Genomic DNA, 24,167 nt, shown 5'->3' with positions numbered 1-24,167 from the left:
CAGAAGTCTATTACCAGAGTTCCCCATAAATCCTTAATTTTGGGATACCTGGATGGCTCAGTTGGTTAAGCGTCTGCCTTCAGCTCAGGTCATGATCCCAGGATCCTGGGATCAAGACCCGCATTGGGCTCCCTGCTCAGTGGAGAGTCTGCTTCTCCCTCTCCCTCTGCTGCTCCCCCTGCTTGTGCTCTCTCTCTCTCTCTCTCTCAAATAAATAAAATCTAAAAAAATTTTTTTAATTAAAAAAATAAGTAAATCCTTAATTTCTGCCTCAAACATAGCAATAAAATGGGTCTCTTCATTCCCCATCCATACGGTTCTCTGGTCTTGCTGACAGGGGCTTAGCCCGAGGGTTGCAGATATCTCCGCTGTTATCTGCCTCCATCACCAAGTGAACCCCCTGTCCCCCCACCCCACAACTCCTCCATGGCCCACGACCCCCCAGGCAAGTTTAATAGCCACCCCTGAGGCAGAAGACAGGAGGAGTATAGGGCATTTTTATCTGGGTGATACTTGGCACTGCATCTGATAGGGACTAAACTGAGAGTGAACCCTTTTTAATCAGACTGTCTTTGGTATCTTGAAATTCCACCTCATCGCAATCCAAAGAGCCAGAGTCCAGCAATCAGAAGAATTGCTGAGCCCAGGGACAGGAGGCAAAACGAATCTGGCAGCCCCTCAACACAGGTACCATGCCTTCCAAACATAACGAATCCATCCGAATTAAGATAATCCAGATTCATTTCTAAAAATCAACGTGAAATTAAAGAGCAAGACACTGAAAAATCAAACATTGTTCAAATATAAGAAACAGCACTGCACAAATCCTCATGAAGCAAAAAGAGGATGTTCCTTCATTGAAAATCCAGAACCAAAGAGCACTCAGTCTCAAAAAATCTGAGAAGTGAGTCAACCTGTCAGATTCCGAAGCTGTTATTTAAGACAATCATTATGGCAGATATAATGGACCACTCAACAACTGTCTACAGTAAATGTGGATTTGATGAGGTATTTGAAGACAATCAAGAGAAAAGTTGCATTTAGACTTTAAAAAAAAAAAAAATACCACATCTGAAGATTTCAAACTTGCAAAACTTTGTGTTGAATACAAAGTCATTCTCATTTTTATGAAAGGAACCAATGTGAAATTTAACATAATTTCACAAGTATCTATGATATGCACACTGGATGTCAAGCATATGCTAAAAACAGGGATAGGAATTTTTTTTCAAATTCGTTGTTTTTGAATAGTTCACAGTGTCGGGGGGAGACAAAATGATTGCAGTACAGGCAGAGCCTGGCTCGGTGTGCACCTTTATCCAGGTGGACTACTTTCTAACCCCACTGCATCTAGATGGGGCACACGGCTAGTCTTACCAGGGAAATGCTAGTAAGATGTCCTATCTGCCACTTCCGGGCCAGGCCACAAATGTCCTGTGGCCTCCTCCATGCTCTATTCATCAGTCAGCAGAGTGCAGATCTACAGAAAACCCCGAGGCCAAAGCACACAGTGGGGAGGGGACTATGTGTGTCAGAGCCCACACCTCCCACCCAGAGAGAGAACCCTTTGGTGTGCTAAGTCACTGTCATTTGGGTGTGTCTGTTAAGTTAGTGGACTCTGACTACCTAACAGTAAAATACAAGATATAGTTTCCAAAAGAAAAGCACAAGCATGGGGAGCTCTGAGAACACAAGAATGAAGCCCCTGAGCAAAAGCGATGTAGGGCAGGGAGGGAGGAAATTCCTAGGGAAGAGGAAGCTGGAGACTCATCCAGAAGGATGGGCAGAATTTACCTGGGGTGGGGAAGTGTGAAAGAACAGGAAACCGCAGGTAGGAATCGGAAGGGCATAAAGGGATAGAGAAGACAATGGACAGGCAAGCAAAGTTTGCCTTTCCACCTAAAGGCAACAGGGAACTGTTTAAATAGTCCCAGAAGTAGTTCATACATTACCAGATTTGTGGCTGTAAGGTTCTCAGAGGAAAACAGTTTGGAAGAGCCCAGAGCTAGCAGAGGCAGAGGCCAGTTAAGAGTCTGCTGCAATCCCCCACGGCAGAAATGAGCAATGGCATGGCTTTGGGGTAAAAGCAGATGCACGAGACACACTTGGAACCAAAGAAGCTTTTGAACAAACTAGACACATGGTGGGATATAAGGGAGGAAAGATCACCCAGGTTTCTGGATCAGACCTCTGGTTGAATGATGGTGACCAGCAGAAATGGCAACCAGCAGATTTACAGAGAATAGGCTGGGCTTCAACTGTGTGTGGAACCAAGGTGGTGAAGTCCAGAGGCTGGTGGATTTGGGGTCTAGGGAAGTTCAGAGGCAGAGGTGTGTATTTTGGGGTAGCTGAAGCCAGAGAATAAGAGGAGATCCCATTGAGACAAAACCAGAGCCTGATGCACCAGCAAACTTGAAAATAGCATAGAGAGCACCTGCAAAGACTGAGAAGAGAGACATATGTTTAAAAATTCTGGAAATTTCATGGGCAGATAGAGCTTAAAAATATCATCAAAAATAAGGGATGAGGGGCACCTGGCTGGCTCAGTCAGTAGAGTGTGCCACTCTTGATCTCAGGGTCATGAGTTCAAGCCTCACGTTGGGTGGAGAGACTACTTTAAAATAATTAAAATAATAAGGGGCGCCGGGTGGCACAGCGGTTGAGCTTCTGCCTTTGGCTCAGGGCGTGATCCCGGCGTTGTGGGATGGAGCCCCACATCAGGCTCCTCCTCTATGAGCCTGCTTCTTCCTCTCCCACTCCCCCTGCTTGTGTTCCCTCTCTCGCTGGCTGTCTCTCTCTCTGTCAAATAAATAAAATCTTTAAAAAAAAAAATTTTAAATAATAAAAATCTTTAAGGGGCACCTGGGTGCCTCAGTCAGTTAAGCTCCTGCCTTCAGCTCAGGTCAGGATTCTGGGGTCCTGGGATGGAGCCCTACATCGGGCTCCCTGTTTGGTGGAGGGGGGAGGTGTCTGCTTCTTCTCCCCCTCCTCCTGCTTGTTCTCTCTCTCTCTCTCAAATAAATAAAATCTTTAAAAAAAATTTTTTTAATAAATAAAAATCTTTAAAAAAAATAAAGAATGAAAAGTAACAAGCACCACATCTTCATAATCTTGTTGAAAGCCGTTAATCTGGGGAAGGTGTAAGAACCAGGGTAATCAACTGGGTTGGATGAGGCCTTAACAGAAATATCTATTTTTTTAAACAAATTTTCCAAAATCCTCTCCATTTCTTAAATCCACGCAAATACTTTTAGACATGCAAATTGAGTGAAACGTGAATATACTTGTAATGAAACCAACAGCCCCATTAAGAAGCCATGAAAATCCCTGAGGGCAGTCACAAGCTGGGTCCAAGTGACTGTGCACCAACGCTCCTCCCTGGGCCTGGTCTGACTTTTCACAACTCCCTCGACCCGCTGGTGCCCACTCACTTTGCTCCCTCCACCCGGAATGCCTCACCTCACTCCTCCGCCATGCAAATTCCTCACCGTCCTTCAAAACGGCTTCAGGGTCTTCTGTTTCAAAGAGCATCCTTGGTCCACACTGTAGCCCAGGAAACATCCTTCCAGAGTAAACCTGGCTTACTCACACGTGGGCCTCCTCCCCCCAGGAGGCTGCAAAACTCACCGAAACCAGAGGCAGGAACTGACTGATCTACACATTCGCAGCCCCAAGGCTGTGACCTGTTATACTGGCAGCCCCTCCGGAAGGCCACTACCTCCTGCTACTCAGCTCCTTGTACGATCCTCTCCCTTCACCCCCGGCCCTCCTGTCACGTGCTTGAATTGACAGAAGGTGGCAGGGCGCCTGGGTGGCGCAGTCAGTTGAGCGCCCGACTCTTGGTTTCAGCTCCGGTCGTGATCTCAGGGCTCTGAGCTCGAGCCCTCTGCGGGCAGCATGGAGTCGGCTTGAGACTCTCTCTCCCTCTCCCTCTGGTGCTCCTGCTCGTGCTCTCTCTCGCTCTAATGAATCAATCAATCTTTAAAAAAAAAAAAAAAAAATAGAACATGGTAGAAAATATCATGCCAGTGGCAGGTCTAAGCCTTAAGAATACCTGGCAGCTTCCGCCTTCGTACTCTTTGGAGCCCTGAGCCGCCATTTAAGAAGTCTAGCGACCCTGCCCTGGAGGCCATGGGAAGAGGCCACGGCGAAGAGGATCAGACGCTAAGACTGCGTGCAAGGGAACCCAGGGACCCAGCTGATAGTCCCGACACTGGCCCCCGGGGAACCAGCCCCCAGCTATTCAAGCCACTCCAGCTGAGGCACCAGACTTGTGCATGAAGATGGCACTCTTGAACGCCCCAGACCTAGAAAACACCACACGGAGCCTTCGTTGTGTGTTTGCAGTTATTTTAAGCTACTGGACAGTGGGGTAGTCTACACTGGAGCAACTGCAACACATGGTAGTGGACACAAGGTAAAAGCAGGTTTAACTCAAGAAGAGTTCATTACCAGCCCACTGTGTGCCAGGCACTCTCACAGGAACTGGGGGGTCAACACTGAACAAGACTGACAAAGATATCTACCTTTACTGAACTAAAACTCTAGTGGGGAGAACTGGACATATAAATACAGTTATAATAAGCCGTGTGATAGCGAGGGAGGATTTCTGGGTAGAAAACGCAGGAAAGAGCAATAGAGAGGATGGTTGGAGGGGTTATAATTATAAACAGTGCGGTCAGGAAGGTTTCATGGCGACAGGAACAATCTTAAGATGGAAAAGGCGAGGAAACGAGACCGGTGGATAACTGGAAGGGACTCTTTCAGGCAGAGAAAACAGCACAAGAGGTGGGAGCCTGTCTGGTATTGCTGGAATAACAGCCACAAGATCACAACGCTGCAGGAGAGTAGGAGAGGGGTGGAAGAGGAGGTCTGAAATTCGGTAAGAGATGGTATGCTGGGGTCCCCAAGACCACCCAGGTTCAATGACTCACTAGGACGACTCACAGGACTCCGCATCGGTCATTCTCACAGCTATGATATAGCACAGGAAAAGGATACAAAGCAAAAAGCAAAAAGCAAAAAAAAAAAAAAAAAAAAGGAAAGACTCGAGGGTAAAGTTTGCAGGAAACTTGGCACAGGCTTCCAAGGATCCGCTTCCAGTACACCCCCCGCCCCGGCCCAGGAACAAGTTTTGACATCACTTGTGGAATGCTGTTTACCAGTGAGATCAGTAGAGACTCAACATCCACAGTTTTCACTGAGGCCTGGCCACACAGGGACTCTCTGCCTAGCAGGCACAAAAATTCCAGGCCTCAGAAAGAGAGCAAGTGCTCACTATAAGCCATACTGTTTGCATAAACAATAAGCCATTTGCATAAGCCATTCTTTTCAGGGAATGGTGGGAACGCTCCACCAATCTAAGTTCCCAGATGCCAATCAAGAGCCAGTCCTGTACATAGGCCTGAAGACAGGACTCTCAGGCCTGCTACACTAACTTTTCTTTGCACAAATACCCAGATCATGTGGTCCCTTACAGGCCACCTGCAAGAGATGGGAGCTGACAAAGGATCTGGAGTAGAAGAATGACATGACCTGACAAGAATTTTAAATGTCACTCTAGTTTTTGTGTTGAGAAAAGACTTACAGTGGTGGTGTGGGGTAGAAATTAAAATCCATTGAGAAAAAAACAAAAACAAAAATACCATGAGCCCCGAGGCACCTGGGTGGCTCAGTTAGCTAAGCGCCTGACTCTTAATCTTGGCTCAGGCCATGATCTCAGGGTTCTGAGATCAAAACCCCATTGGTCTGTGTAAGATTCTCTGTCCCTCCCCCCATGATCACACTCTCTCTCTCTCTCTCTCTCCCCCACCCACAAATAAATGAATAAAATCTTAAAAAAAAAAAATACCATGACCCCCAGCACACTAACAGAAAAGCTGGAAGAAGCAGTTAGATTCTGAATGTATTGTGAGAGTCGTGTCCCTCTGAGTTGCAGATTGATTGCAGGTCAATCATAGAAGGAACAGAGCCATCAAAGATTGGGTTTCTGGCCTGAACAAGCAGAAGGATGACACTGTCATGTAACGAGACAAGAAGACCACGGAGGGGTGGATTTGGAGTAGGGGATCAGGAGCTCAGTTTGGGGCTCACTAAGGGTCAGATACCTACCTGACATCCAAGTAAAGGTGTCAAGGAAACTGCTACATACAGAATTTGGAGCTCAGAGGAGAGATCTGGGCTGGAGCTATCGTGATGATATTTGGGCCCATAATGCTGGATGAGCTCATCTAAAAGCATCTTAAAGCTCACTAAAAATGTCCAGACTTCTGTTCACCACCCCTTGGCCCACCATCCACCAATGCCAAAACCCGATGTTGTGCATTCCCAGGCTGTTGCACCAAAGGGGCACACTGAAGCCCACCTCAACTTGCTTTAAAATTAAGCTGGGTTTTGCTCATGTCTAGGTGAAGGATTCACGATTTTAAAGGCTCTCTCTTCCACCTGTGGATACCAAAAGGTAAATGAAGATCCCTTTCTGATTGGCAAATTTCTCAACAGGACAATCACACCTATAAGAATGTCAAGTTAAGGGCTGCCTGGGATCTAAGCTTTAGACCAGGGGTTTCCAAAAGCCACTGAAAGAAGTCATCAGAGGAGCCTTAGACTTGAACTGTCCATTTGGGTAAGTCATCTGTGACCACTTAAATTTAAATTTAAAATTCAATTCCTCAGTTACACTAGCCACATTTCAAGTATTTAAAAGCCATGAGTGGCCACAGGCCACCCTACTGGAAAACGCAGACATAGAACACTTCCATCATCACAAAAAGTTCTACTGGACTGCAGTGCTTTACATTTTCCAAGACAGGCCCAATGCTCTGCATTATTAATAGACACCGCAGATGATTTTAATGACCAATCTCTTCAGAAAACATAGTCTCCTAAAAATCTGACATGATCTTTTGCCCAACTTCCTCAAAGAGGATCTATGAAACAGAATGCCCTGGGAATGGGGATAAAGACTCCTAAATACTAAGCCATTTGACCAGTCTCCAAACTATAAATCAGGGCTGTGGCTCCCAACTGCACATGAGGCAATTAACTTAGCTCAGAGGAACTAAACCGCAGCCCCAACCCCAGTCAGCAAATCCTATATGTAGGTCACAGGAGAGGGAGGGAGCCTGGGGGTGGTGGATGAGAGAGAGACAGAAAGGGGCATGGGGAGGGGGGTAAGAAGGAGGCATGGGAAAGGGGACAGAGAGGTGTGAGGGACAGAGAGAGGTATAGGAGGGAAGAGAAAGCAGTGTCATGGGGAAGAGAAGGCCCAGGGGCCACACACCCAAAGGCCTACAGCAAGCCAAAGAACAGTGGGCCATAAACAAAGAAATAATAGAGTAAAAAGTTAAGTCTGAGGTAGTAACATACTGCTAGTGAGGCAATAATAGAGTGGAGAGCAGAATGATGTGTTCCAGAGAGAAGAGGGGTGTCTCATCTCCAACTGATGGTTGGTAGGTGGGGAAGCAAAGCCCAGTACTGTCAGAGTTTGATTTGTTTTTCCCCCAAAGAAGGTAGAAATCTGGATCTTTGCATGAAGTCTCAAAATATTTAAACATGGAAACTAAGTCAAAAGGTGATACTGAGGGGCCCCTGGGTCGCCTTCAGCTCAGGTCATGATCCCAGGGTCCTGGGATCGAGCCCCACATCTGGCACCCTGCTCACTGGGGAGCCTGCTTTTCCCTCTCCTCCCCACTCCTGTGCTTTCTCTCTCTCCCTATCTCGGGCTCTCTCTAAAGTAAATAAATAAAAATCTTTTTTAAAAAATGCGATACTGAGCAGAATTGAAAAAACACATCCGTGGGTCCCACCAGGCCCCACTAGCCCTGTGTCTGCAAACTCAGAGGCTCTTCTATGCAAGTCAAGTGGCAGAACCAAAAGCAAGCGAGCGGCGTGTGCCCTGCTGCTGGTGAGTCAGTCTTATCCACTTGCTGGGGAGAGCATGTAGTCGACATACTAGGAGAGCACTGAACAGAAAATGAAGCACTCAAGTAAGTCCGTGCCCAATAAATTGAAAAGCATTTTGGGAATCCCATCTGGTCCCAGTTTATGTATACAGGAACCTTAAAATCTGGAAACAAGACATCAAAAACTGAAGACTTCGAGAATTTAGGATTTCTAGCCTATTCCTTCAGGTTAGGCCCATACAATAGCCTACCAGATTCTTGTTACTGTACAAACTTTTAGATGCTGACCCCACAATTTATCAGAAAATGGAATTATTACTCTTATCTGGCTCAGATTTGGGAAGCTGGTCTTAACGGTAAAACAAATTATTCAAAATATCTGAGCACAGAAAAGATTCATTCAGGCAAATCTACCAAATATTTCTTAAAAAAAAAAAAAAGTATTCTCATACAGTCAAATCCACTATCCCATGAACTCAATATTCGTATTCTCTCATTCATTTCAACTCCACACTATACATTCTCATTACTAAACAAGTCTTTCCCTTATTCACTCTGACCTCATCTAGCGTCTGTGTTTGTGTGTATGAAATATATATATATATATATGAAATATATATATGTGTGTGTGTGTGTGTGTGTGTGTGTTCAATTTATTAAATTATTTCACCACCTGCTGTGAGAATTCATTCATGGTAAGAGGGATGATTGCTAATGGCAGGTTGGTCTGGTGAGGTCTAAAATACAGTATCTGCCATCAAAAGAGTTTAAAATCAAATGAGTTCAGGGGCACCTGGGTAGCGCAGTCGTTAAGTGCCTGCCTTCGGCTCAGGGCGTGATCCCAGCATTCTGGGATCGAGCCCCACATCAGGCTCCTCCGCTAGGAGCCTGCTTCTTCCTCTCCCACTCCCCCTGCTTGTGTTCCCTCTCTCGCTGGCTGTCTCTCTCTGTCAAATAAATAAATAAAATCTTTTAAAAAATAAAAAATAAAATAAAATGAGTTCAGTGATACCAAATGATTCAGGGAGTTGATTGGTAGTTCTCAGCCCTGGCTGGGCGTCAAAATCACCTTTTTAAAACACCAATGACCAGGTGCCACTCCAAACCCACTGAATTAGAATCCTGGAGAAAGGGAAGTAGGCATTTGTATTATTTAAAATGTTAAATGATAAATTAGAGGTAACTAATCATCAGCCAGGGTTGAGAGCACCTGCAGGATATGGCTCAATTATCATTCACCTGTGACACGTAATTTTGATGATAAATTTAACTAGTTACCCAATGATCCCCACCTTGACGACTTAAGAAGACAATCTCCTCGCCACTAACTACTTAAGTAAATTGGATTTAGAGCTTGGGACACTGATAAACTACCAGGATCCAAAGGCAAGCAACCCCATAATTCTTGCCCCTCAGTCAATTCCACCTTCCGGGTAAAGTTCATTGAGCGGTGGGGAGGAGGAGGCAGCAGGAAACTCCAAGTCCCAGGTTTCAGAACATAATTAAAGCATTCCCAAAAGTTCCCTCAGCGTCTTCAGCGTCTTACCTACTTCTGGCCTTATCTGATGCTGATTCAGCTGGTTCCCCACATTCCCCAAATACCAGTCTTCTTTGTTTCTTCTCAGCAGAGGGTGGATACTTCTCTGATGCTGTCCACAAAATCCAGAATGGCCTCCTTGGGCTTCACTTACCCTCCAAACTATAGACACCTCAACTCTAGCCTCCATTTTGAAATCTGCCTTTCTCCCATCTAAATGATTCAAGGTCCCAAAAGAAATGGGCTGAATTTACATTCATGATCCTGCCAAATTTGCTTCTTTACAGCACTCTCTACATGGATATCTAAGAGATTTGGCCCATTTTTCCATCTGTAATCAAACTAAGGAATGTTGTTCATACTTGGTTTGCAAATCCCGCAATATTAGGCTCAGAATTCAGACTTGTCCCCATTACATGTAGACCTATACTGTATGAGATATAATCAAGAGGAACTTGTACATGTCCCAACTCTCAGCAAGAAACAAAATTGCCATCTTCAGGCTGACAGGTTATTATAGCAGTCTGTAGATGGAATGGTCTTTTTAAAACAAACTGCAAAAAATGAATAAAATGGATAAATTCCAATGCATCAGAACCTAGCAGGCTGTGCAGTTAGTGACTATGAGTAAGGACCCTATGAGCAAGGACTCAGTTCCTGGGTTCAATTCTACCACACATCACTCATATCTCTGTGTCTTTTATTCCCTATGTGTAAAAAGAAAATTAGTACCTGCCTTATGAGATTATTTAACTTACATAAAGTTCCTACAACAGCACCTGCATCGAGTAAGCACAATTCACGTTATTGTTATGTTTTTATTTCTGAGTGCCGGGCTAAAAACTTTGCTGTCCAGAGAAGCAAGCCTCTTAAATCTCTTTCACTGATTTAAAGAAAGTGAATTATGACAAGTTGCCTTTCAAACTGAATTTTGACATTTCTGGTCTTTTCCCATTATTTTCTAAATTCAATGGATGAAAGCATGGAATTTGACAGATTATTTCTTGACATTTTAGTTCCATTAGGAATACCATTTAATATTAGTTAAGTCTTGTTATGATTACAATACTATTTAAAATGAAACTATGGGAGAGAGAGATTTGGGAAAGAGAAAATATCACTTGCCACTTATTAAATTGAGATTTTAAAAGCCAAAGAAGGGAGGGAGCATTTATAAACTGCAGGTGACCTTTAAATGTCACATTCACTAATACATAAATGTAAACACAGAAAAATGTAATATCTGGTAATAACAGTAAACTGATCAATACAATTACATTATAGGTTCTGTGATATTATAAATTATGCTTTCAGTACAGAATATCAATAGCTTTTTAACACCTTTTAAGATCAAATTACAATGCACTAAATTTCATCTGGTCCCCTGCATGTTATTTATAAGCATGTAGCTTACTTCGATTACTTGGACAGCTCCACATACTAAGCTTCTAAATATACAAGATGTTACAGCATAAATTATTTTTCATATTAAGTTAGTAAAAAATAAGTATCACCTCCTTAAAATAATCCTTCAATGACATTTACTTTAATAATTTGTCTAGAATAATGTTGTTACTACTAACCTTAGCTTACTTTCAAAAGTGAGGGAAATACAGTTCCAAGGAGAATTTGTTACTTGTGCAAATCTCAGTTTTTAACTGAATTACACAATACAAAACAGCATACGCTATTGTAATAATGGGGGGGAAATGGGGTAGAAACTCACATAGTTTTACAGGCCATTTCTACAGTTCTCACAGCATGAGAACAAACATTAAGAGAGCCACTGACCTCTAACTCAACAGTTTATGACTTGTCATTTTGAGGAAGATTTGGGGTATGAAGTTCCATTTGAAGATTCAAAAAAGAAAGAGGCGCTCTTCAATGCCTTCATTTAAAGTTTCCATAGAAGACACAGACTCCCAGTATGTTACCCAAACACCTATTATGAATTCAAGTGTCTTGCTAGGCCTTCTGAAGATGCACTGCACACTTAAAAACAACAGTCACTTAACTTTTCCTTGTTTCTGATTTCAGGGACAGGGCTGGGAACAATCTACCCAACAGTCACGTGGGGCCTGACACGCGCGCACACACTAGTAAATACTCACAGGATATGCGGCCTGAAACTAAAGACACTCAGAATGTAGACTGCTTAGTGTAAGCAAACAGCATCCTTCCACCTAAGTTCCTGCTCCAGTCACTGATGGAGAGCAGCTCACAAGACTTCAGTCCCAAGGGCCCCGTCAGTTATAACTTCCGAGTGTCTGTTACCAGCACCAACCAACTTTCTAACTCCAAGGAACAGAAGTCGGGCGGGCTTTAGCCCTGGTCAAAACTCACACCTGAAGTAAGCAGCACCTTCAAATACTCCCTTGAGAAGCGTTCTCTCAAACACCTTCTAGAAAGCAGTGCTTCTCAAACTTCAATGGTCATTCCAACCACCTGGAAACTTCTTTAAAACCAGGTTCAGAGGCCGGGGGCTTGGATGAGGGCACCAGATTGTGCATTTGTAGCGAGACCCCAGCTGCCTCCCAGGCAGCGTTTCCTCCTATCACCCTCTGAGAAGCAAGGCCCACGAACGCCCAAAGACATCCAGGTCACTTATATTAGCAAACAAACAAAAGTTGAGGGCACAGGTAGCGCCGAATTAAGTCTCCTGGGCAGACTGAGTCCCTTGGGCGTCGCCACCCAGTCCTGGGGCCTCTGGCAGGTGCCTCAGCCTCGGTGCGCTCGCGGGGAGCCTGCCCCGCAGCCGCACACCCCTCCCCGCCCCAGCGCTCACCTTCTCCCGGGTCTTCAGGTACCGCTGCAGCGCCTGCTGCGTGAGCTCCCCGACGCGCAGCTGGCCCTCCTTGCAGGGCACCACGATGCCTGTCCTGCCGAAGCACACGGTCACTTTCATCCTGGCCTCTGGTGCCCACGCCGTGCCCCGCCGAACAGGTGTCCGGCCTCACCCGCACAGCCCCTAATGTTGGCGTACGCCCGGCGCGGGCGGGTCCGGAGCCCCCGGAGCGCCTCTCCCCGGCGACCCCTCAGGGGCCGGGGTTCTAAGCGGCGACCCTCCGCCCAGCGTAGGCGGCCCCGCGGCGGGCGGCAATCGGGGGAGGGCGCGGCAACGGGAAGGGCTACCTCCCAGGTAGCTGGTGGCCGGGGACGCGGCGGCACCGCGGCCGGGCCCCTCCTACTCCCCCGGCTCCGGCTCCGGCTCCTGCTCGGGCCCGGACAAGGCGGCTGCTCCGAGCCCGCCAAAGCGAAACTGCCGGCCCGGCTCTGGCCCTGGCCCTGCCCCCTGGCCCTGGCTCTGGCCCTGGCCCTGCCCTGGCGGCTGCGGCGGCGGCGGCGGCCGGGCCGGCCCCAGGCCCCGGGCTGGAGTGGGCGGTGGCGGCGGCGGCAGCGCGCGGGGCTGGAGTTGGGAGGAAAGTTTTGCGCCGGATCCCAACTCCTCGGCGACGCGCAGCGCTCTGGGCTCCCGCGGCCCCCGGGCCGGCCTGGGCCCGGCTCTTAAAGGGGCCGCGACGCTCCCCGGCCCCGCCGCTCACTCGGGGGCACGGGGCGGGGGCCGTGCAGCGGGTAACTGGAGCCCGGGAGCCTTGTCCCCTCACTGCACCTCTCCCTGGCTCTGTCCCTCCCGCACACACGTTGAGCTCTAGGGAACTGTAACGGGACCTGAGAGCTACCCACCAGGGAACTGAAACCGGATCTCATAAAGCACCCTTGGGGAAATAGCTGGGAGACTGCTGAGCTACACCGTTAAAATGTGGGGACTGGAGCAAGATTCAAGGAAAGCCTGGGAGCAGGTGCTTGTCGCCACGCCCACCAAAAACACCCCAGGGAGTGGCGGCTTACAGGTACTGAGCTGCAGGGATGGCCCAAGGACCTGCCAGGACCCTTGTCTTAAGCAGATTCTGTCCTCTGGAGTCCTGAGATGGCAAAACTAAGGGGTTCTTGGGGATAACGTGACGGTGGGATCCTTCCTTTTACAGAAGAGGAAACTGAGTATTTCTCCAAAGGTCACATCCCAGACCCAGAAATGATAGCATATGTTTACATATATCCTTCTGAAAATGTGCCTTCTGTTGTGCATTTGACTAGAAAAACCATTTAAACACGTTTAGGCTCATGATATGTCAGGTGAGTGTTCACCACCAATTGAAATAGGTGTATCTGAGAAAAAAAATTAACAAAAAATATTTATGTCATTCTTAGCTCCCTATCAATGAGCTCCTTTGAGCCTAACAACAACCCTGTAAGGTAAATAACTATTTTTCCCATTTTGTGCTTAAAGAATGGTGCCAAAGGAGGTTAAGGAACTGAGCAGATCATGAGGTTAGTTATGCTAACAGAAACTCAGTTCTTCCCATGTTAAATCTCTGGTCTCCCCAAGCCGTTTTCCTAGCAATCTAGTTCATCCAACAAGATCCTCAAGGCTACGTGATATGTTTCTCAACAGAAGAATTTGTTCCTGGGGCGCCTGGGTGGTGCAATCCGTTAAGGATCTGACTCTTGGTTTCTGCTCAGGTCATGATCTCAGGGTCCTGGGATCCAGCCCCTGTAAGGCTCCCGGCTCTGCTTAAGATTCTCTCTCCCTCTTCCTCTTCCCCCTCCTCTCTCTCTCTAAAAGAAATAAATACATCTTAAAAAAAAAAATTTTGTTCCTTTATCAAGACATTTTCAAATTGAACTTGAATTGCCTAGGATGGTATGATAATGTGCAGGACATTACATTAATGGGCTCATGAATTTTGAGAGTTTTAAAATGTTTTTACTCATTCACACATGCAATATATATTGTTGTCTTCTATGTACAGGGCCTTATATAAGGTCAGTGACATCAAAGAGGATCACGTAAACCAAGTTGATTTGAAAAATATATGTTAGACAGTATAATTTGGGAGCAAATGCAATACAAACCAATTTAAATAAACTAAAGACAAAATCTATTTCCTCAATCTTTTCCTCATAAAATCAGAAGATCCAAAGAGTACTCCTCTGAGGCAAGATTGAATCTAGAAACTCAAACAATGTCCTCAGGGGCCATCTTTCTATATCTATTGGCCCTGTGCTCCTCAATGTTATTCTAATTCTCAGTCAGAATCTCCCCGGAGGAGGCAAAGATGGCCACTCCCAGTGTTCCAGGTTTACACAGCCTTAAAGACAGTCATCTCAGACATCAGTAAGCCTTTTTTGGTGAGGACTTGCATATCCAAGCTTGAGTCACATACCTTCCCTCTGGCGAGATGATTGGCCAGACCAGGTTCACCTGCCGCTAAACCAGGACTGAAAACAGGAGGGGTGAACACCCAAAAGATGGGACAACAAAGCACATTTCACCACCACAAAATATAAGACTGCTTCCCAACCCTTGGGGGCCTTATAGGTAGACAGCAGGGAAGACAAGGCCTTTCCACAGATGTGAAAAGTTAAATAGAAACTACAAAACAACAGTAAATTTGATCATTCTACTAACATTATTGATTTAGATGTATGCCAGGCACTGTTTAAAGTGAATATAAAGTATAAATAAATATGGATATATGTTACATATGAACATATATATGCATATATACATATGCATCATATATTATGTATCTGTATCTTATTTTCCTTTGCAATAATCTTATAGGAGAGGTTCTTTTGTTACTCTCCTTTTAAAGATGAAACTGAAGGTAAGGGAGGTAAGATCACATCCTTAGCAAGTAGCAGAGGCTGGATTAGAACCCAGGCAGTATGACTCCAGTCAGACTTGCTAGTAGCTGCTATGCTGACCTGACTTGCTGAGTACCGAATGAGTAGAGCAAAGAAACAGATAGATACTAATGCTGTGCGTTAGTATGTGACCCCCTACTCTTAATGTTGTGTATTGTATAGACATGGAGAATGGTACAGAGCAAAGATTTTGAGCAGAAGAAAAGACTGCATTCTTTATCTTTGTGGTTTGTTTCTTTTCTTCTTTGCACTTGCTCCAGACTTTTACTTTTCAGCTCAGATAATGAAGAACTCCCGCTCCTCTTCACACCCCAAACTTCCTCTGGGCCCAGCCTCAGCCCCTCCCCAATACCTAGAGCCCCCAGTGTCCTGGCTTTGAAAAGCCCAGGTTTAAGCAGGAAGAACACCCAGGCTCTCTACATCCCACTTCCAGAAAGACTGGAATCAGCTCGTGGGGCGGGCTGGGTTGTCCGAAGATAAAGGAAGGGACAGAGCTAGGCACACATCTGAACGATGCATTGTGCAAGCCTTCGCATCATGGGGTGAACTTTGATGACCCCAAGCTAGTAATTATAAAAAGAGTTTAGCGTTCATTAATTCATGTTTATTAAATAGCCAGATTTAATTTGTTCTTCAGTCTTATCACAGCATACATAGAAACAATTTATCATATATTAAGTGCTATAAAAGAACATAGTTACAACACACAGACATTCATGCCCAGCGAATTCCTAAATCAACATTTCATGCCCCATGGGACTCCTGGACAGAAGACAATAAATAATTTGCCTTGATTGAGTAACACTGGAGGATTCTAGGCCTGGGTTCCATTTTCTTGTTTTGCCTGTTGGATGGATAAATATTGCCTGTGGTGTGATATTTTCCCATTTGTTATCCAACAGCTTAGCAAGCTTTGGAGGAGCCAGTGAAAATCTTATGCCGAGAACGATAATACTGACCAATATTATTAAACTGCTCTGCCTTATGAAAAGTATAACTAAAATGTCAGGTACCATCAGGCATATACTGAACAAAAAAATTATAATTTTTATATATAGTTGACCAGGCATCCATTCTAATCTTTAGCACCATTAAAACAGAAAACATTTTCACCTTTCAAGGAATTTTTTGTAACAAGCAGTATTTATGTCGAATTCAATATTTTTTCATGATAATCTTCTAAGACCTTTGGAACAATTAGTAAAATACATTATGTTCTTGGGGAGTTTGGGTGGCTCAGTAGGTTAAGCATCTGCCTTCCCCTCAGGTAATGATCTCAGGGATGGAGCCCCACGTTGGCCTCAGACTCCGGCTCCCTGCTTAGCGGGGAGTCTGTTTCTCCCTCTCCATTTGCCCCTCCTTCCCCTGCTCATGCTCTCTCTCTCTCTCTCTTTCAAATGAATAAATAAAACCTTAAAAGGAAAATAAAAATCAATACATTGTGTTCCTAGCTTCCTTACGAAAGCAGGTGCCAGAGTGATGTCACAAAAGAAAGAAAAATGAGTGTGAGTCTTCATTCTTTTCTTCCAGGTTTAAAAGCAAAGGACTTGGGTTATTGTTTAACTTGGCAAGAATGGGTTTTTCTTAAGACATATTTGTCTCTAAGTGCCTGATGGCATTCATTTGTTGACTGTTTCTTTGTTGACTCTACCTGTCGGTGTTCTTAAAGCACAAATAACAATGTTTTACACCCTGAAGGCAGTATTGTGGTCTACCAGCTTTTTGAAAGATCCTTATTTATGCCTATTCGGTAAGTTAATACTCATAAGTCTCCACGGTGATACAGCTAGACCGCCCCTCTTATACTGAATGATAGTCGGTAGATATTAACATCCTGCTTTGATTTATGTTTTCCGGGGGGGGGGGGGGGAGACCTGGATCATGAAGTGAGTATATCTTTAAGAAAAAATCAAACAACCGAAAGCAAGGAAACTCTTCAACTGATGTTGTATTCAGAGATGAGCATTAGTTCTAGGTTTGTCTTCAGTGTGTGATCTCCCTCTGAGCACGTCATGAATGCTGGCCACTAGGAAGAGGTCCTACCCAGAGTAGCAAGCACCAGGTCCTCTCACCACAACGCTTTAGTGACAGACTTAAAAAAGAGGCCAACGGTGATGATCAGAGATGCTCTCCAAGTTCAGTTATGCACGGATAGCTCTTGGCGTGAGCTTCCAATCAAGCGTTCTCTTCTCATTTCCCTCACTTTTCCTAAGGCCTCCTTCTGCACTCATTCTTACCTGTTAGTTGGAGAAGTGAGTTGGTGTTCGCATAATTGACAGGAGGTGGAGAAAGAACTGAGAGTTGACACCAGATGCTTCAATGTATCAGAGGATTAGAGGCAGAACAAGTAGACTGGAGCTAGACGGACTGAGGTTCCAAAGCACTCGCCACTACGGCGCACGCGTGGTGAGGCAGGCTTCACGGGGTCTCCTGACCGAATGGGGTGATCGCATACAGAAAGCACCCAGCATGTAGTAGGCAAAATGTATTGTCATCTGCCACCTTTTACTCTATTTACTAGCATTTCTTAATGCCACTTATTTTCCTGTGCCTGAAACTGCTTCTGGAAAGAAACATATCAAATGACACTCAGAAGCTACATCATCGTTCTCATCAAAGTGTTTGAAGCCCAAGTGTAACTTGCTCTGTAATCTAGATGCCACCCTCAGCAAAATAATAAGATTTGTCATTAGCCATCAGGGAAATTCAAATCAAAACCACACTGAGATACCACCTTACTGCCAGTTAGAATGGCAAAAATAGACAAGGCAAGAAACAACAATTGTTGCAGAGGATGTGACATTGTTGGTGGGAATGCAAGTTGGTACAGCCACTTTGGAAAACAGTGTGGAGGTCCCTTAAAAAGTTAAAAATTGAGCTACCCTATGACCCAGCCATTGCACTACTGGGTGTTTACCCCAAAGATACAGACGTAGTGAAGAGAAGGGCCATATGCAACCCAATGTTCATAGCAGCAATGTCCACAATAGCTAAATCGTGGAAGGAGCCGAGATGCCCTTCAACAGATGACTGGATTAAGAAGTTGTGGTCCATATATACAATGGAATATTACTCAGCTATCAAAAAGAACGAATTCTCAACATTTGCTGCAACATGGACGGCACTGGAGGAGATAATGCTAAGTGAAATAAGTCAAGCAGAGAAAGACAAATATCATATGATTTCTCTCATCTATGGAACATAAGAACTAGGATGATCGGTAGGGGAAGAAAGGGATAAAGAAAGGGGGGTAATCAGAAGGGGGAATGAAACACGAGTGACTATGGACTATGAGAAAAAAACTGAGGGCCTCAGAGGGGAGGGGGGTGGGGGAATGGGATAGACCAGTGATGGGTAGTAAGAAGGGCACGTATTGCATGGTGCACTGGGTGTTATACGCAACTAATGAATCATCGAACTTTACATCGGAAACCGGGGATGTACTGTATGGTGACTAACATAATAAAAAATCATTAAAAAAACATAATAAGATTTGTGCCATGTTTCATAATCTACGTATTAGGAAATGTGTTGCTCAAAAAATAATCCTGGTCATAATAGCCTAGTAGATGAGAATCATAGAATTCTAGAACGGAAAGTGGCCTTAGAGACTATTTGTATAACCTCTTCATTTCATAAATGAGGACACTAAGGACTGGAAAGATCAGGTGACCAGCCAAAATCAGTACCCAGATCCTTCAGGGTGTACTCCGGTGCTTTCTTCACTTTCCTGTCTGCCTCATAATAGATTGATTGATTGATCGATCGATCAATCTATCTTTTAGAGAGAGAGAGCCAAACAGCGGGGTCGGGGGGGGAGTAGATAGGGTGAACAGAGAGAGAGGGAGAGAGAATCTCAAGCAGGCTCCATGCTCATCACAGAGCCCCACACAAGGGCTCAATCCCATGACTCTGAGATCACAGCCTGAGCCAAAACCAAGAGTTGGATGACCAACTGCTGAGCCACCCAGACACCCCGGCCTGGTAATAGCATTTAAAAACAACAGATATTTGACCAACATTGGCTCAAGGCTTTGAACTTTCACTCGGTTGGGAGGTAATGGTAAAGAGCTCATTCTTCTATCTATTCCTACTGTTGTGATTTAAACTTCAGATTCTGAACCCTTGTTTTTGTTATGATTGTAAGTGGCAAAAAGATTTGCTGAGTGTTGGGGCACCTGGGTGGCTCAGTTGGTTAAGTGTCAGACTCTTGGTTTCAGCTCAGGTCATGGTCTCAGGGTCCTAGGATGGAGCTGTGGCCTCTGCCTTGAGCTCCCCACTCAGCAGGGAGTCTGCTGCCCCTGCTCCTTCCCCCTCTCTCTGCCTCCCCCACTTGTGCACTCTCTCTCTCTGAAATAAAAAAATCTTTTTTAAAAAAGATTTGCTGAGTGTTAAAATGACTATTTCAGAAAATAGAAAACCCTCAAAAGATTTTTAAGCAGAGGAGTGACATAATCAGGTTTCTGCTTGGCAGAATACAGAGGACCTGCAAGACAGACAAAAGCCTTGCTCAGTTCACTCATTCCATCATTCATTTCTTTATGCATCAGTATTTACTCAGCACCTATAATCTGCTGAGCACAAAGTGATCACAAAGTTTCCTCTGGCGAGGAAGACAGATGACAAATGCCTGACCAAATAAACAAAATATTTACAGATTGTGAAAAGGTGCGATGAAGGGTATAAACAGCAGGCTGTGTGACAGAGAACACATGGATAAGAGACAACCTGTTTAGATTGGATGGACAAGAGAAAAAAGTAACTTTGTAAGGAACCCAGAGAAGAAGGAGCAGGGGATGAGGTTGAAGAGATTGTCTACAACAATGGCCTTCAAAAAGACTAAGGCAATTTAGATGATGAGGAGGAAAGATCTTTCAGGATCTGTCCCAGATTAAAGGGAGCAAAATTTTAGGAGGAATCAGGAAAGACTGGTTTCTAGTTAGGAGGTGGATTTATTAATTAAAGAGAGAAAATCTTGGAAAGGTGGGGACATGCAGAGGATGGTAAGGAAAGAGAAGTAAGTTCAGTTTAGGACAGTTTGAATTTTAATGTGCCTAGAAGGGACCCAGGTAGAAGTGCTTAGTTAGCCAGAAATACAGGCTTGAAGCTCAGGAGACTGAAGACTAGGTATGTAGATTTGGGGGGACACAGATTTGAAGTTCAGCTCATCAGAATGGAGGAGATCCATCGGAGAAGGAATTTGGAATGAAAAGGCAACAGGGCAACTAGAATCCTGGAGAATGTCAGTATTTAAGAAGAGAGAGATCCAGCAGTTACACATGTGTATGGGGATGCATTATTAATTACAAGTTATTGTGTTTATTCCATATAAGGTATTATCAGTTTCAAAGGTGTGATAAGAAAGGGTGCCCTAGTGAAGTCATAATGGTAGAGAACAGGAAATTTAATGTTAAGAATGGGAAGCAAGGTAGTTTGACTGGAACAGATAGGCTTCATTGGAGCATAACATGAGATATAAGGTTATAAAGATATGGGAAGAAGGAAATGAGGGATATGATTGAGGGAGAGCTGTGAGAACTTGACAGAGAAGTTTGGATCTGTTTCACCAAAGAAATATCCCGTAGGTACTTGAGCAAAAGAGTAATATGCATAAAAGAGCATTCTATAGCCCTTATTCTGACGTCTTCACGTACAAGAATTAGAGTAGAAAATGACTGAAGAGGAACCTGGGTAGCTCAGTTGGTTGGGTGCCCCACTCTTGATTTCAGCTCCACTCATGGCCATGCTCTCAGGTCAAGGAATCAAGCCTGGCTACAAGCCCTGGGTTGGGCTCCATGTTCAATGGGGAGTCTGCTTCTCTCCTTCTTCCTTTGTCCTTTCCCCTGCCCATGGATGTGAGTCAAGCTCTTTCTCTCTGAAGTGAATAAATAAATCTTAAAAAAAAGAAAAAAGAAAAAGAAAGAAAGAAAGTGACTGAAGGTGGCAGAGGATCCAACAGAAATTTGCTGGCCTAAATCACACAAAAATTTAAATATGTTAAATGTAAATTTATCCAATATATATATAGTTGCAGGATATCCCCACCTGTACATGTATTATCCAAAGTCATAGACTATGGGCTGTTCAATGTCCAGTCCTATGACTATACTACTCCATGCATGGGAAGTGAGGGAGTGCCATATGACTCAGGGTCCAGTCAGACAAACTGAAAACACACCTATCTCAAACAAAGGGAATCAAATATAAGAAATTAATTACACTGTCAAGGGAAGAGCTGAAAAGCCGAACAAGTAATAGTAAGGCAGCTCAGAGATTAGCCATAGCATGAAGCTGCTTCTTTCTCTAGCATTAGCTGGATTCTGGGAGGAGGTAATATTAGCAGAATGCAGAAACTGGGCAGCTTGGCAGAAGCTAGAACCATAGCGGAAATTGACCTGCAGAAACTGGGAGCCCAGAGAGAGGAACTGTCCAGAAGAGACCTGAAACTATAACGAGCTATAATCTTAAAAACACAGACAGAGGAGGAGGAGGAGGAAGGTGGGGCAAAGGGAGGGAGATGGAGGAAAAAGGGAAGAGGGGAGAAGGGTGGGGAGGGAGGAAAGAGAAGGAAGGGAGTCTGAGAATGAGGGATAACCATACCCCTGGACTCTGCTCTCCTGCCCTCCATGCTTCCACCAGGGCCACCATTAGCCAAACTAGCTAGAAGCCAGTGAGCAAGGAGAAGGGCAGGGAGGTATTTGGGAGTAAACATAATGACTGGCTCAGAAGGTCTTTCCTGGTGGGCTTCGATAATAATTTATAAATAGAGATTTTAATTCTCCTAACTTTAGATTTAGGAGAAGCACTAATAGTATTTCCAATTCACTTTGGTATATTTGCGAAAATAATTTTTTCTCCCAGCATAGACAAAATTCATGCTTTTCTCAAGAGAAAGTGCTTCTACATTTTAACAGTGAAATAGCAGGTTTTCTCTGATTGCCAAATAACTATTAATTTCCATCATTTAAGAAATAAAAAAATTCCTACCCTTACTCAGTCATCAAACTCAAATTAATAGTTTTGTTTGGCTATGATTACACAGGCCTGTAAGCAGCGAATCCAAAAATCCTATTAATATTGAATGTTGAATATGTCTAGCTACAATGCTATCTGATAATATTTAATTTATTTTATATACCATAATTTTAGACACTAATCCATGGATTCATGACAGAATCTTCAAAGACTATCCAAGTTTAAAGTTGTGATTCCTTTGTAGAAATTATTTGTAAAAGCCATTAATACTTTACCACCTGTGGACATGAGTAGTAAGTGTGATTTTTATTTCAACAGTATCAGGAAAATTTGATTTAATTAGTATTTGTCCTTTAAGAGTGTGTACTCTTGTTAGTACATACTTGTTATAACTCTTTGCAATTATCTTCAAACTCATTTTTATATAACCAGAATTCAAATATAATAAAGAATATAAATAGGTTATATGCGGACTTTAACATATCTCACAAGACCTAAGAGGGGTAACTTCACAGCAAATAAAAAGAGCTATCAATTTGCCAAGTGCAAAGTAAGCTTTTGGTACTTGATACCCCCAAATGGTAGTATAAATGAGGGGTAGCTTATGTTGATCATGACCTCTACCAAACCCAGTGAGGTTTTCCTAGCTGCAAATTCCTTATTGTAGACCCCTATTCAAAACAGCAGTGCCAAGCACTTTGAAGGACTAGGATAGCTGTTGATTACACCAAGAGTGGCCCCTGATGCAATGACAGCCATCCATAGGCCAACTGATGATCCAAGACATAACCTGATGTTAAGAGCTATACTTGACAAAGTAATTGGTGATTAGCTAAGCTGATCAAACTGACTCCTTGTAGTCAGAGGTTTGGCTACTTGTTAGTTAGGGAACGGAAAGGCCAATTCAATTCTGGAGACTCCGGTGGTCCAAGAAAATGAGGAGAGCTCTTTTGGAGCTGCCTCAGTTTTCCATGAACCTCCCAGTACCAACCTGCAGGCGTCTTTACCGAATTATGTTTCATTACATCATTTTGAGTGAGGCCAATCTCTAAACCAAAACCAACTATCTCTAGCAAAGAACACGAGTACTAATAAACACAAAAGAAATAAGTTCATGAACAGTAAGTTAATGAACAATAAGTCATGGACCCAAGAGTTTTAAAATATATTATTATCAGTATGAACCCAGGGTCTGGAGCAAGAACTGGATTGTAACTGGAGTAACCCGGCAGTTCATGGATACTTGGATAACATTTCTTGAGGAAAGGAAGTTGAACACTGATTTTTAGGAGTTGCTAAGGATGTCAGGAGTGGGAAGATCCAGCCTGAGAGTCAAGGCATATGAGTTTTCTGCATTCCAGAATAGAAGGATGGATGTTTCCCTCTGAATCCTAAAAAACTGCATTTGAACATTGCACTTTGGCAGATGCATAGAGAAGCAATGCAACTCCATTCTTGAGAAACAACACGTTAGGAGGAACTCCTTGGAAGAGCATTTGCACCCTCCTGTAGCAACAGTGTATGCCGTGATATATCACATAGGTCCCCCTCGAGGACTGAACACTCACTTTCCTCGTGCCAGAATTGTTGGTAGCTGAGGTTCTCAGCTTAAATACCATCCAATCTCCCTCAATGGAATAGATCCCACAGACCCTGCCCCAAATCATACCTTATTCACAGGGCAGCCCCTACGCGGACATACGTGGAGTGGTCTACTAGAGTGCGGAGTGTAAAGGTCCAGGTCCCTTGCCTTGAGACTGGTCAGCTCTGAGTGGTTACCTCCGTTACAGTAGACCTTTGTTGAAAATGCATCCCCATGTAGCTCCTTTCTCGGCGCAATCCTACTTCATTTACTTCCACACGAGAGTTATTTTGAGCACACTCCCCACGAAATGTCTACATATGAGTCTCCAACTCAGAGTCTGTTTTCCACATAGTCCGACCTAAGACACAACATAATAAAAAAACTCTGTTAAGAATTCACAGGCAGGATGCTTTGCACATAAATAAGGGCTTAGGATGACTAATTACAAACTTAAAAA

General features: G+C 44.2%; 1 protein-coding gene across 3 annotated transcripts in view; it reads right to left on the bottom strand.

Moving 5' to 3' along the window:
- Window positions 1-12,922, bottom strand: part of PARD3B (par-3 family cell polarity regulator beta) — a 980,939-nt gene extending 968,017 nt beyond the window's left edge. The window contains exon 1 of one of the 3 annotated variants that reach the window (XM_044381230.3): window positions 12,227-12,922. In XM_044381230.3, the coding sequence (XP_044237165.2) occupies window positions 12,227-12,346 (120 nt within the window). In that variant the 5' untranslated portion in view covers window positions 12,347-12,922. The remainder of the gene's footprint in view (window positions 1-12,226) is intronic. The other 2 variants (XM_026492130.4, XM_057304240.1) reach the window with 2 other exon arrangements.
- Window positions 12,923-24,167: the final 11,245 nt, after the last annotated feature.

The sequence above is a fragment of the Ursus arctos genome, unplaced genomic scaffold, assembly GCF_023065955.2.
Source record: "Ursus arctos isolate Adak ecotype North America unplaced genomic scaffold, UrsArc2.0 scaffold_1, whole genome shotgun sequence".
In the NCBI taxonomy this organism is placed as follows: Eukaryota; Metazoa; Chordata; class Mammalia; order Carnivora; family Ursidae; genus Ursus; species Ursus arctos.
This window is presented reverse-complemented; position numbering and strand designations above follow the sequence as displayed.